General features: G+C 35.1%; 1 protein-coding gene across 8 annotated transcripts in view; it reads right to left on the bottom strand.

Moving 5' to 3' along the window:
- The window catches only part of LOC5577895 (Down syndrome cell adhesion molecule-like protein Dscam2), a 574,667-nt gene that overhangs the window by 65,116 nt on the left and 496,564 nt on the right, over positions 1 to 12,987 (bottom strand). For all 8 annotated transcript variants that reach the window (XM_021842939.1, XM_021842944.1, XM_021842942.1 and 5 more), the window contains exons 9-10: positions 7,279 to 7,430; positions 6,940 to 7,212 (exon numbers count right to left, since the gene is read on the bottom strand). In XM_021842939.1, coding sequence (XP_021698631.1) covers positions 6,940 to 7,212; positions 7,279 to 7,430 — 425 coding nt within the window. The remainder of the gene's footprint in view (positions 1 to 6,939; positions 7,213 to 7,278; positions 7,431 to 12,987) is intronic.

Here is a 12,987-nt window from a genome sequence, read left to right as displayed (position 1 = left end):
TACCAGCCCTGCTAACACTTCTTCTCTATTAGATACCATGAAGGTTGGGAGATTGCCTATGTTAAGTAATCCAAAATCTGTACTACTTAAGGCGAAGTAGGTCGTCATTAAAATGTGTACGTGTCGTTGATGATTGTTGCTAATTCGTCTCACTATTTCAAATCAAAGAAAATCAGTTGGTTTTGCACTGAGACATCTGAAAAAGTATCAGCATACTTTATGCATGTTAGCGCGTACGGTGATACTTTTTCAAGCCAATATAAACTATCAAGGCTGAGTTTTATCACTTTGAAATGCAAGCTGAAAATTCATCATTGTTCCCAAAACGAATGACGGGCTACTTAGCCTTAAGTATTCCATCAGACTGAGCCTTTCAAATTGATATCTGAGCTGCTCCAGCTGATATGATGAGCACTGGCATCTCTGCCCACATTCAGCGGAAGGCGTTTTGTTACGCAGTGTACGACAACTCGTTTGAAGTCATCCGTTGGGGATAATAAATATACCGAACAATAGACGTATTTCCTGTTGAGGTCACCAACAGAAACATCGATTGTGACAGCGCATACATCTCTGGTAGTTAACTCAGAAATCAGTGTAGCAACGATTGCTTTATTAACGAGCACGCATGCGCAGGGCATGGAGCGCGAGTTTGCCATTTCAAGTTTACTGAAAGTAGCAAAAACTGGGTCCACAAGGTTACCTAGATAAAAGTTCCCTCTGCGAAAGTAGGGTTCTTGAACTAGCGCCACTTGGGCTGCACCATTTTGCATGAGTCTGCAAAGATTGATCGTTGCTGTTCTATAATGCTGAAGATTGATCTGAGCTAACCTAACCGTAGCCACTACCCAAACTAGGTAGGATTAACCTTTTTGTAATCTCAGCACGACAAAGACCAGCAACGGAAAAACCAGATCGGTATCAATTTAAAGTCGCCAAAGGCGAAACAGCACAGAATACACTGTGTAAAACGCATAATGAGAATCCATATAGGTGATAATTTAATTTAAATGTCAACATATTCATAATTCCACCCTTATTAAGCCTCAAGATAGAGACTGAAGAAGGGCAGCCGATTACCTCGGAGAAACATAAGGTCACCTGCACCATTGCTCCGGGTAGCACAGGAAGGACTCTATACTGTGGAGGGCGCCCTGGTACCCCACAGGCTCCGTTAGCGGTTAGGTTTTATTTAGACCCCCCTAACCATTCATTCCTAGGCACGGTACGCACGGTACACCATGAATTAGGGGTCACCTGAGAGGTGAACTTTTACCACCGGAACAGGCAGTCCGTAGTGTTAATTCTTAGCCAGTTGAAACAACCGCTACTGACACTACGCAGCTTCAGCCTAGAGCTAGGGAAAAAGGAGGTTAATATTGATGATTAACTCCTGACGTGCCCAAGCAGCCGACTGAAACTATAAAATATTTTCGCTTTGATTATTTCTTTACAAGCATAAATGTCTGTTGGACTAGTTTTCACGTAGTTTTTCGGGTAAAATAAATTTTCAGCGTAACCAAAAATTTGTATTACTTTTCAAACATATTAACTTCACTTCTACAATTATTTTATGTTGAAAAAATAACATACTATGGATGCTCAGTTTTTATTTACAAGCATATGTGTTTATTGAACAAGATTTTACGTAGTTTCTTGGGTAAAATAAATTTTGAGTGAAGTCAGAAACTTATATTTCTACTTAAACATATTCATCTAACTTCTATAAGCAAATCTATTCCGAAAAATGTACATGTCATGGCTTAGAATTTTGATTTTCAGGCAAACGTGCTCATGAGATAGGGTTTCTCGTAGTTTTGTAGGTTAAATAAATTTGAAGTGTTAAAAGAAAATGTCCGTTTCTTCTCAAACGTGTTCACTTAACTTGTATAAGCAAGTGCATGCACAAAAAACTACTTGTCATTGCTTTGGATTTCAAATTACACAAAAACAGACTCATAGAATAGGGGTTTTGCAGTTTTTAGGTAAAATAAATTTTGAGTGTAATCAGAAATTTCTATTCCTATTCAAATAGCTTTACTTGGTTTCAACAATTAAATTTATCTTAAAACAGAAACTACATGTAATTGCATTGAATTTTGAGCTACAAACAAACACGAGAAAAAAGGGGTTTCCTTACTTTTTAGGTAAAATTAATTTTGAGTGTTTTAAAAAATGTATGTCTCTATTCAAGTTTAATAACTTGAATTCTACCATGAATTTTAATATTGATTTACAGGCAAATGAGACCAAGAAATAGTACATACCCCTTACTAGGTCTATGTGCAATATTTTTTCTATTAAAGACATAACTTCATGCATTCAAATGGTAAAAGAAAATCAAATCGGTTTGTTCATCGTAAAGGCATGATTTTTTGAAAATTTTTGGGCGATTTTTTAATGGAAGCCCTTTATTTCTGTTTCTCTGAGCTATTTTTCTATCGAAGGGTTAACCATCTTCGCTCAGCCCCCTTCGGACCGTCTACCTTGCTACAACCACAAGTGATATTTTTCTATAAGCGTTTGACCACAATGTTTTCGTTAGGAAATTTTCAGCATTTTGACAAATATTTGTAAAGTTGTGATTTTTTAAAAGCCCGTGTAACGCTGTTTTGGGGTCACTGCGTCTACGTTTTTTTCTCACAGTAGCGTGGCAGTTAATAAAGTTTTCCGCCAGACCCAGATTCCATGGTATTTTGGAGCTGACCTTTCACTAATTGCAGTGCTAGTGATTCACGACCTTTTGTATGATTCGTGAATCAGTTGCCCATCTCTAACCAGCACAATTCAAAAATCTCCTGAAGATCTGAATGAAATTAATCCAGAAATTTCTTCTGAGATATCCACATGAATTTCCCAAGAAGTCATCAGAAATTGCTCACAAAAAAAGGAAGACCTTTCAATGATTTCTCCACCAATTTTTATTTGAATAGTTCGAGTTAATTCTACATAAATTTAAAAAAAAGCTCCAAATAATTTTCCCGACTATTTGTTTTGAGATTCTTTCAAAAATTGAATATAAAATCGATTCAAGTTTTTTTCGATTCGTACGAAGATTCCAAAGTGATTTTTTATACATTTCTTTTTAGGTTATCTCCATACATTTTTTTTTAACAGATTCTAGAAATCATTTATCAGATATATGTCAATCAAATCATCCCTACAAGTTTACTTCAATTACTGCAGTGATTTTTACTGGAGCCCTTGTACCAGGTATCAGAAGGTCGGCTCCAACGGCACAGGAGACCCTATTTACAAAACAACTCATTTATAACTACAAGTAATAATCACTTCAAACACATAAAAATGACAGATTTTATAATATATTAAAAAATTGATCCATAAATATCAAATTGAAAAAAGGACCTTAATTTACACTTATTTTCCAAAATAATATCATACTTGTATAATATATTAACGATTTATATTTTTCTTTTACTGGAGATCCATCCAGTACGCATCATCTATAATTAGACTTGAGAAATTTTCAGGAATCTCTATAAACATTTCCGGCAATTTCTATCAAAATTGCTTAAAACATTTTTCAGAAATTTTTATAGATACAGTAATACCTCGATATAACGTAACTCGATTTTTATTTTCGTTACGTTATATCGAGGTTACGTTATATCGGAGCAAAATATTTTTTATTCCAAATTTCGTTCAACATGTATTGTTTGATGAGAAAATGGATCTCAAACTGATTATATAGACCTAGTAGGTATTTTTAGCCTTTCTTACGTATTTTTTCGGTATTTTTCCGTGTTTATTTTTATATTTCTTTTTATTTTTATTGTTTATTATTAAGTCTCGATTGCAATAATCCTTAAAAAAATGTATTTCGGAAAAATCTTTGGATGCACCCTTGAACACTCGGTAACTCTGAATGAAATTCAAAAATGATATCTTTCTGAATTCTTTAAAAAAGATAATGTTGAGCAGTCCATGAATATATCTAGCAGAAAATTATGAAACTTCAAAAAAATTATTATTAAGAATTCGTAGTAAAATTCTTCAAACAAATCCTTTTGAAATTTCTAGACAGAGTTTAAGAATAAATTTCCCAAGAATTATTTTAATAAATTATAATAGATTTCAGAAATCACTAGAAAACTCCATCAAAACAAGAACTATTTTTGAGGAATTTTCCAAGGAGAAGTTTCTGAACTAATACGTGGTGGGATTATCGGCAGTATTCTAGGAGAATTTTCTGGGTGATCTGGGGATATTAATCAGTTTTTGGACGAATCCCTGAATATATTTTTTACGGTACGGATCGTGTAAAAAAATCTCTAGATCATTAATTCAAACATTACTTGGAGAATCCTTTGAATTAAATCATAGAGAACTCTCTTATTAAATTTCTGATGGAATCAATGAAGGATTTCGTTCCACTTAGAATCCTTGAAGGGAGCAGGATCCGTCATTGATTTCGGAATTTTGAAAAGCAGTTTTTTCGTTCAAAATCAAGAATGTTTACAGGAAAATGTGTTCACTGTACTCTATTCTCCAACCGAAACACAGTGAACACACTTTCATCGAATAATTTTCAGTTTTGAACAGAAAAACTGCTTTTGAAGGTTCGATGATGACGATGACGGAGCGTTGATCGTGAAGGAACTTATGCGGTAAATAGAATGGTTCTTGCATAAATATTTGGAGAAAAATCTGCAGAAACTCATAATGAAATTGCTGGAGATATTCCAAGAAGATTGGTTTTCAGGTTTTTGTACGAATACCTGTACGATTTTTAGGAGTAACTTCTAGAGCATTCCAAGAATTATTATTGAAGTGTTCTTCAAATGGGCCACTGGAAGAATTCCTGAAAAAATGCTGGAATAATTTATAAATCTCTAGACTCGAAAAAAAAACTAATTATCGTAGGCGAAATAGTTTTAAAAAATCATAGTTGAATCCACTTTATAGCTTGGAGAAATAACTTGGTGAAATTCTTGATCAAAGGTACAGTAGATTTTATAAATGTACTTTTTTCAACTATTGAAAAAATTCAAATTCCTTGAATTAAAATTCCTAGAATCCACAATTCTTTGGAAAAAGCTCTTGGACATATTATGAAGAAATTCCTGGAGGAATATTTGAACCATTTCTTGGTGAAATTCAATGAGATTTTTCTAAGTAGATGAAAAACCGAATTTATGATAAAACTCCTCAAGGAATCCTTAAGACGGGAATCCGTTAAGTCAATACTGTTCAAATGTTCCTAAAAACGCTTGGACAAATCCCTGAAATCGCTTAAAAAACTTGTGGTGGAATTATTTCTGAAGAAAATGTAGGAATTCCTGAAGCAATAACTAAATATTGAATCAGATTCTATAAAATCTTTGGGAGATTTATTGGAATAATACAATCCCTACAACATTCTTTGAAAATCACCTTGGAGGAATTGTGGAAAGGTATTTTTGAACCTTTCGGCTGTCGCGCGATTTTTTGTAACGCGAGTAGTCGCGTGTTTTATTTTGTATAACACCCTTGGTTTTTCATATTCAGCGTGAAATACCTCACGATCTTGATTGAATATAGAGAAAACATCTTTGACAAAGTTGTTTAAGAGATCAAGGAATTGCATGAAACTTTTGTTTTGCAGATGTCTCAGTAACCTGTTCACTTAGACAGATGATGTCTTCGGCAAAGTTGTTCAGAGCTATCTTTATTAGAGCCACGAGATTCTAAATTTTGCCACCAGGTGTGCCACTAACGAGTCTGACACTCTGACAGTCTGGGCCATACTGTGAACAAAAACTATCGAGTACTGTTTTTAAGAAGATTCTTGAGGAATACATTTTGACACCAATATAATTATTTGGAGTAATCCTTGCAATTTGTTATATATATTGGAAAAAAGAAAACCAGAGTTATTTTTTTAAAAGATATTATGCACATGGGAAGCTCTCCATAAGCTTCATGGATAAATCCTTGAAGATTACATGAAGCAATTTCAAGAGGGCTCTCTGATATATATTCCTGAAGAAATGCTTATTACACATGTTTGCCAAATTCATTGCATTTTATGAAAAAGTTGAAGCAATACATAATGCCTGAATTACTAGTCAAGTTCTTGTTTTATTTTCTAAAATTCCTGGAGAAAATATGAAGAAATCCCTGGAATTTTTACAGGAATGTCTTGAAAGACTTTATAGGATAAGGATTCCTGAATGAAGCTCTTGGAAAAATCATCTGTAGAATAACTTAGGAGTTTTTTTTTTGTATTATAGACAATACTATTGGGTATACCTGATTTGATCTTTGCAATTATCTGTGTTTTGGTGGACTCCAAAGATTGTTCCATATATTTTTCATGATAAAATTACTTGATAAAGATTGATTTAAGAAACCAATCATTTATGTTTGTGTCAAAGTAGTTGATTTAGAAAAGGGCACAGCTCATATGAGGTATTTTGTGCAAATAATTGATGATCCATAATTGGTACACTTTTATAGCGAATTCTGAATACGTATTGTTGCTATAATAGAATTTTAGTTAATTTTATAAGAATTTCGCAAATTTGCGATAAAAACTAGTAGCTAATACTTAACGCACTGTTGACACATTGCATCCATATTTGGTATGGGAATCTGGGGTAATATGTACCCTTGAGGTGAAACGACCCAGAGTGATTTTTTAGGCTATTTGTGTAGTAATTGGAAATATTTTTTTTTCATAAGGGACTGATAGTAAGGATTCTCAACATACGATATGTCAAGAAAAATTCCACGGAAAATGTTTCAAATTTTCCAAAATATTCATGGAAACCCAAAAAAGTCGATTTGCACAATACCCCAGATACCCTTACACCTATCCTATTAGCTGTTCCATCAATTAAATCCACGTTGTGCACGCCTGTTTGAATACTATATCCGCCAATCTGTCAGCTCTAAAAATACATTAATGGAAGACCCCCATTCAGTTCACCAACTAACCTATCACAGTAACTTCACCGCTCCGTCGGGCACTGTGTCCCTGTTTGTTTCGTGCCCAGCAAGTGTAGACGCCCGAATCCAGAGATTTTTGCACCTCTTTGATCTCCAGCGTTCCATCTGTTTGCACCTTCTGGCGCATATCCTCTGGCAGCTCTCGTCCACCTCGTTCCCAATGAATCTCCTCGATGGGATAACCCGCGACCGGACATTTCAGGTACAGCGTTTGTCCGGCCACTGCGGTCACCTTGGGTATCAGGCGAATGTACGGCAGTCCTGTTCAATCAACATGCACGAATAATGAAACTTTGCAAATTGCTTAAATTTAAGCGAATCTCTTACCATAGATGTTTAACCGTGCCGAATGGGACGTTTTCCCAGCTCGGTTCTCTGCTATGCACGAATACTCGCCGCCATCCTCCACCATGACGTGACTGATGTTCACGTGAGCTATCACATCTCCGTGCACCGTTACGTAGTGGCCAATCATGAACCTGCAAATAAAAGTGAAACACATAAAATAACTACTCAATACATCACGTAACCTACAATCCTACAACCTTCAACGGTAAACTGTAAAGTCAAACAATCGAAAATCCCACCACCAGAACCACTCAAATCTCTTGTTACAATTCCATCACGAAAACAAGATTGAAAATCTGATCTCGAGTGTTATTGCCTTCACGTTTTGGGTCGAAGAGAGGAACGCCACACCAGCACGAAAATCTTGACCACTCAGCAACACCTTACCCTTGCATACCATACCATTTCTTCGTTGTTGTCCTTGATATTGGCACCACATGTGAGGGAATTTTCCTTTATTGGAAATCTGCCCACTTGTGACTGAGGAGAGTGATAGAGGAAGGGGCTAACGCGCACAGCCAGTCAGTAGTGGTTTGGTATAATGAATTCAAAATTACGACTATCCGGCAAGGCTAGCTACCGATGGCGGCGTGCCGAATGAAATATTAAAGTTTAATCTTGTGGCTCTATAATTGGATTTAGGGTTTCGTCCCAATGGATGAGAACTTTCCGCAAAACTGTATTTAGCTGTCGAATTCGACAAGTTCATGCGTACGCTACGGCTTCACTCAAAAGGAGTAGGTCAAGGCAGGGTAACTGCCCTAGGAATTAGCATATCAATTCCCATATATTCAATGGATTACTAATACTTTTTCTAGTATGAGTTAAAAGCTATTTAAGAATATCCAAATATTTACTCACGACGAAACAACAAACAAACTTTTGTAAAATTCCTTATAGGTAAGCCGCTTTAAAGGCTTTGCAATCAGCAATAACTTGTCTTGACATGTGTTAGAAGTGTACACTAGGGCGCTTCAAAATTTTAAAATGTTTGAAAATTCAATATTGCATACCTTCTATACCAACCTTATGTGAAGTCCCGAATTTGGGGGGTGCCAAGGGGCGAATAAAATTAAACACAATTGAATTCAATGAGTTGTTTTTACAACAATACTTTAAGTTTAAAATACAAATCCGATACGATTTCTAACAGAGGTATTATGACAAGAGACTATGGTAAATTATAATTGGTAATAAATTCCTTATGGATTTTTATCTGAACTTTTCAGTTTCAATGGAAATACTTCTATTCGGTACAAATCTTCTCTTGTTAATATACAGCAAACTTCCATTGCTTTCTGGGAAGATACTGTCGAAATTACAGTGATCTATGTCCTGGGATGATCTTGAAAAGACGGAGATACTCGGTAAATTATACATTTCTTGCTTTTACTGTCAGGGTACTGAAACTATTGTTCTATCAAACACTTCCTAAATTCTGCAGGAAATGCGATATTTCCATATTCTACTGTTTTTACTACCACTCTTTTTCCATTCGTATCAGATTTTTTGTTTTTTTTTTGTGTTAATATTTTCATAATTTTGTTTAAATATTGCAATTTTCACTAAGAGCTGAGAATTTAATATTTCATTCGTCGCGCTGTTGTATTTTGTACAACACTGCTGAAAAAAACTTGCTTTTTGTTCACAACAGCAGCACGTTGGTTCTGACGATGGCAAACCGCGCGACGACTGAAAGGTTAAGCAAAGGACTAAGACATGAGCCTTGGGAAGTCGCATATAGATGATTCTGGAAGTTGTTAGTTGACTGCCCTTTGTTCACAAACACGAGTTAAAAATCTGATTAAAGCAACGCTAAACAATCATTTGTTCCCTTACGTTACGAAAATTAATTTGAATATTTAAAGCATATTGTTTAATCCAGTAGCGAAAGCATAATTTTTTCTAACTATAAAGGTAGAAAAGCAGTAAATCGGTTAGATTATTGGTTCCATAACGACTGTCGTTCATTAAATGGAATTGTCTGCAGCAAAATTGAAAAAAAAAAACACAAAATCTTGGCTATTGTTATCCAACCTTCGATGAATCATATAGTCTAGATTTAAACTGGAACATTTTTACTATTTTTTGCAGTTTTCCGGATATTTTATTTCCGTAATATTGCAATTTTAGAGATAACTTTCCGTTCTACGGTTGAACAGAAAGCTACCGCAGCTGTTATCTTACTGATTTTCACAAAGCATCATAGATCAGCTGCGATGATACCTTGGAAACCACGCTGATGACTGTTGTTTTCGGCTGTTTTTCAAAGCTTTGGACTCTATTAGCATACTTTGATTAGATAGTTTCATTCAATGGTACAATGATTCTCGAGCCTGCGGTAGAACTTTGACATCTGCTGTAGAACTGAGCGGCAACCGCAGAAAGGAAAAATTTCAAAAGAAACGCGATACTAAACTTTCCTATGCCTAGCGTTTGCCGCTCATTTTGTATCGAGATCTGACCCCCGGGCCCCCGTAGCCAAAATCCGACACTGTGTGAAGTATGTATTTGAACAGAAAAGTAATCGCCTATTTTGATGCGTGGGAAATTTCTGGCAAGAAATGCTTAAGAAAAGCATTTTTCTTTGATAGCAGTACGCAGTTGAAGAAGAAAATTTCTTTACCATATCAGTTTTTTCGGTGGTTATTTAAAGGTGGCCCACATTGTCGTTGTTTAAGGTTTTAATGGAATTTACTATGAAGATATTTTGAAAAATGTTCCTTGATTTTCATCATGCTTGATAATACTCCTCAACATTACCAGAATTCGGTAACATGCTCTAGACTAGAGCAGCGTGCTGTCTTTGCGTCTTTGTGTGAGAGAGAAAAAAAATTATTTGCAGAGTAGCAACGAATAATGACCGAGGAAGACGCGGCACAAAACACAACGAGGAAAATTTTTTATCAAAAATGAGTGCCATGACAAGTCCGCGAGGCCATTTTTATTCAAGAGTTCTTTCAAAGTATGAGTACCAACTGCGTCCAATTGAAAAGTACAGGGCCATCATGAAGCAGGCACTTCGGAAGCAACCTAAGGAAGTGAAATCGGAGGAAGATATGAAGAAAAAATGGATCGCAACGCAAAAAAAATAGTCCGGGTGTTGTACAGGACCATATGAGTAGTGTGAAGGAAAAAGTTCATGCATTTGGATATGGAATTCAAATTGAGTAAAACAAACATGGGAAAATATTCATAACATGTTTTGTTGTACTCCTTGAAAGTTTGAAGATGATTGGTTGAACGTACGAATTTTGCCAACTATTTGAGTGTGTTGCAATTTGATTCCGTACACCCTTTAGGTTTAAGGCAATTGCAGAAGAAATAACTCTTAATTATTGTTAACAAAAATTTTAATTGGAAACCACTATTCTTTGGCAAAATATGTAGAATTTTGCTGATTGTTTAACATTGTAATGTTTGAAAATGTTGAAATGTTGTTCAGCATTGTATTCTTACAATCAGCTCATTTTTACTAAAATAATAACATAATTTATTTGGAAGTGAAAGTTGAGGAAAAAAATCAATGTGGTAAACTTTTTGTTGTTGTTGTTTTTTTTTATTCATCATTAAATTCCCTGAAGTTTTCCTGTTACAAATATGGGATAATTGTAATGGTGGAATGTTTTACAAATTAATACACTGCGGAATACGTTTTTCCCCTAAGTGCCAGAATACCGCTATTTTCTTAATTAAGAATTGGCGAATCCATAGCGTTTCTCGGCCGAATTGTGTAAAGCTTTGAATAAGTAGCTCAACAGTACGACATATATTGTGGCCAAATATAGCTTCTGTAGCTTAAAAAAACACTGCAAAAGTGAATTAAAAGTGCCAAGAATAGGATCCTGCTCTTATGTTCCACAAAACTAGTACTATAAACAAGTTAGTTATAGTAACAAGTAATTCTTAAGGGGAGTGGGGATGATTTATCAACATTGATGGTAACAATTTAAGTTATTCCCTGAAACGCAAAAGTTGGGAGAACAATTTTCTTTTATTTTCCGGCGGAGTTTGTCAAAAAGAGGGAGCGTTAATACGAATTTTGAGCGCAAAAAGAGTTAGACGCTTCTAAAGCTGTCTGTTAGTTCTCAAGGAGTTTTGCGAAGAGGTGGAGTTTATCCGTGGTTCTTCTCAAGGGTATCAATAGGGATGACGGAAACCATAGTCTGACATAATTTTGGAATCCATGATGATGACTTCCGGTTTATGGAAATCACTTGAAACCCATGTAATATAGCTATTTTTTTTTTTCAAACGGAACAGATGAGTTGATGCCGTAAATCGATGTCTTACGTAATTTTAGATTCCAAAACGGATTTCAAAATGGCGTCAAACATTTAATAGATCTATTTCTGAAGACAAAAATTTTGGATTCTCTGAGGGAATATCAGGTAGGTATGATATTATATTTAATAGGGGATTTCTTGGAAGAGACAAATAAAATTCACAAAAAAGAAGAGTTTCTGTAAGAATAAATAGGGAGTCGATGCCAGTAATGGACCTTTTGTGTATTATGGACCCCCTACAGAAAAACAAAATTAACACTCAAAGCAACCTTTTTCCTATGAAAATCCACCGGGAGAACTTCGATTGCATTGTTAGTTAGCAGTTTCGGACAAAATATTTGGTTTGAACAGTTTTGTAAATGAAACCACACAAGAGAGTCCATAATACGCATTCCCATGTGGGTCCATAATAGGCACGTCGGCAGCGAGCCGGATTACATGGGAATCAAATGGAGGGTCCATAATAGGAAACGTCAAATTTGTAAACATTCCTATTATGGATCCCGGGAGGGTCCATATATCATATCATAGATATCATTGCAAAATAGCGTCGAGAATGAATCTCAGCTACTAAGGGGTCCATTACTAGCACTGAAACCCTAATGAAATTCTTGAAAGTTCCTTTAAGGTTTGAAGAAAAAGATCCTCAAAAAATCCTAGATCAATCCATTAAATATCCTTAGAAGAATTCTTGAAGAATCGTATTGAAATTTTAATAGGATTGTGGAAGATGTTCTTGTAAGAATCTTAGAACAAAGTTTTGTAGGAAGACATATTTTGTGTGAATGTTCATTTACGATCGTCAGGAGATTTTTTTTCTACAATATCTAGGCTGGAGGAATTAAACAAGGCCCCATGAATTTTCTGGAGGAATGACTTTCTCGCATAAACAATAGTCACACGAAAAAAGTGGTAGAACTTCAGACATAAGTTTCTCAAATGAACAAAACTTGATTGATTTATTTGAAATCCATAATTAATTTACAAAATATAAATTTTGAATACAATTTTATGAAGATGATTGTTAAAGCGAATGTGTGATTATATATGACAGAATAGGTTTTCAAAACCATATTTCGACAATTTTATTAAAAAAAAAAACAATTTTTTGAAAGTGTTTCTACCTGAAATGATTTGAGGGATTCTTCACGGAATATTCGAAAGAATCTTTGAAGAAATTTTTGCAGAACTCGATGGAACATTCATCACAAAATTAACTAAAAGGATTCTAGCAAAATATCAGAAGAAATTTTTGGAAAATTCTTCCCAGAATCACAGCAAGCATTACTGAAGGAATCCCAGGTTGAATCCTATGGGTAGTCCACAGAAAAAAAAATGTAAAGAAATTGCAGGTGGAATTTTTGGATGAATCTCTAAAGAGACGCATAGAACAATCTTTGGA

The sequence above is a fragment of the Aedes aegypti genome, chromosome 2, assembly GCF_002204515.2.
Source record: "Aedes aegypti strain LVP_AGWG chromosome 2, AaegL5.0 Primary Assembly, whole genome shotgun sequence".
Classification (NCBI taxonomy): Eukaryota; Metazoa; Arthropoda; class Insecta; order Diptera; family Culicidae; genus Aedes; species Aedes aegypti.
Note: the sequence above shows the minus strand (reverse complement) of the source record. Positions and strands in the feature narration are given on the sequence as shown.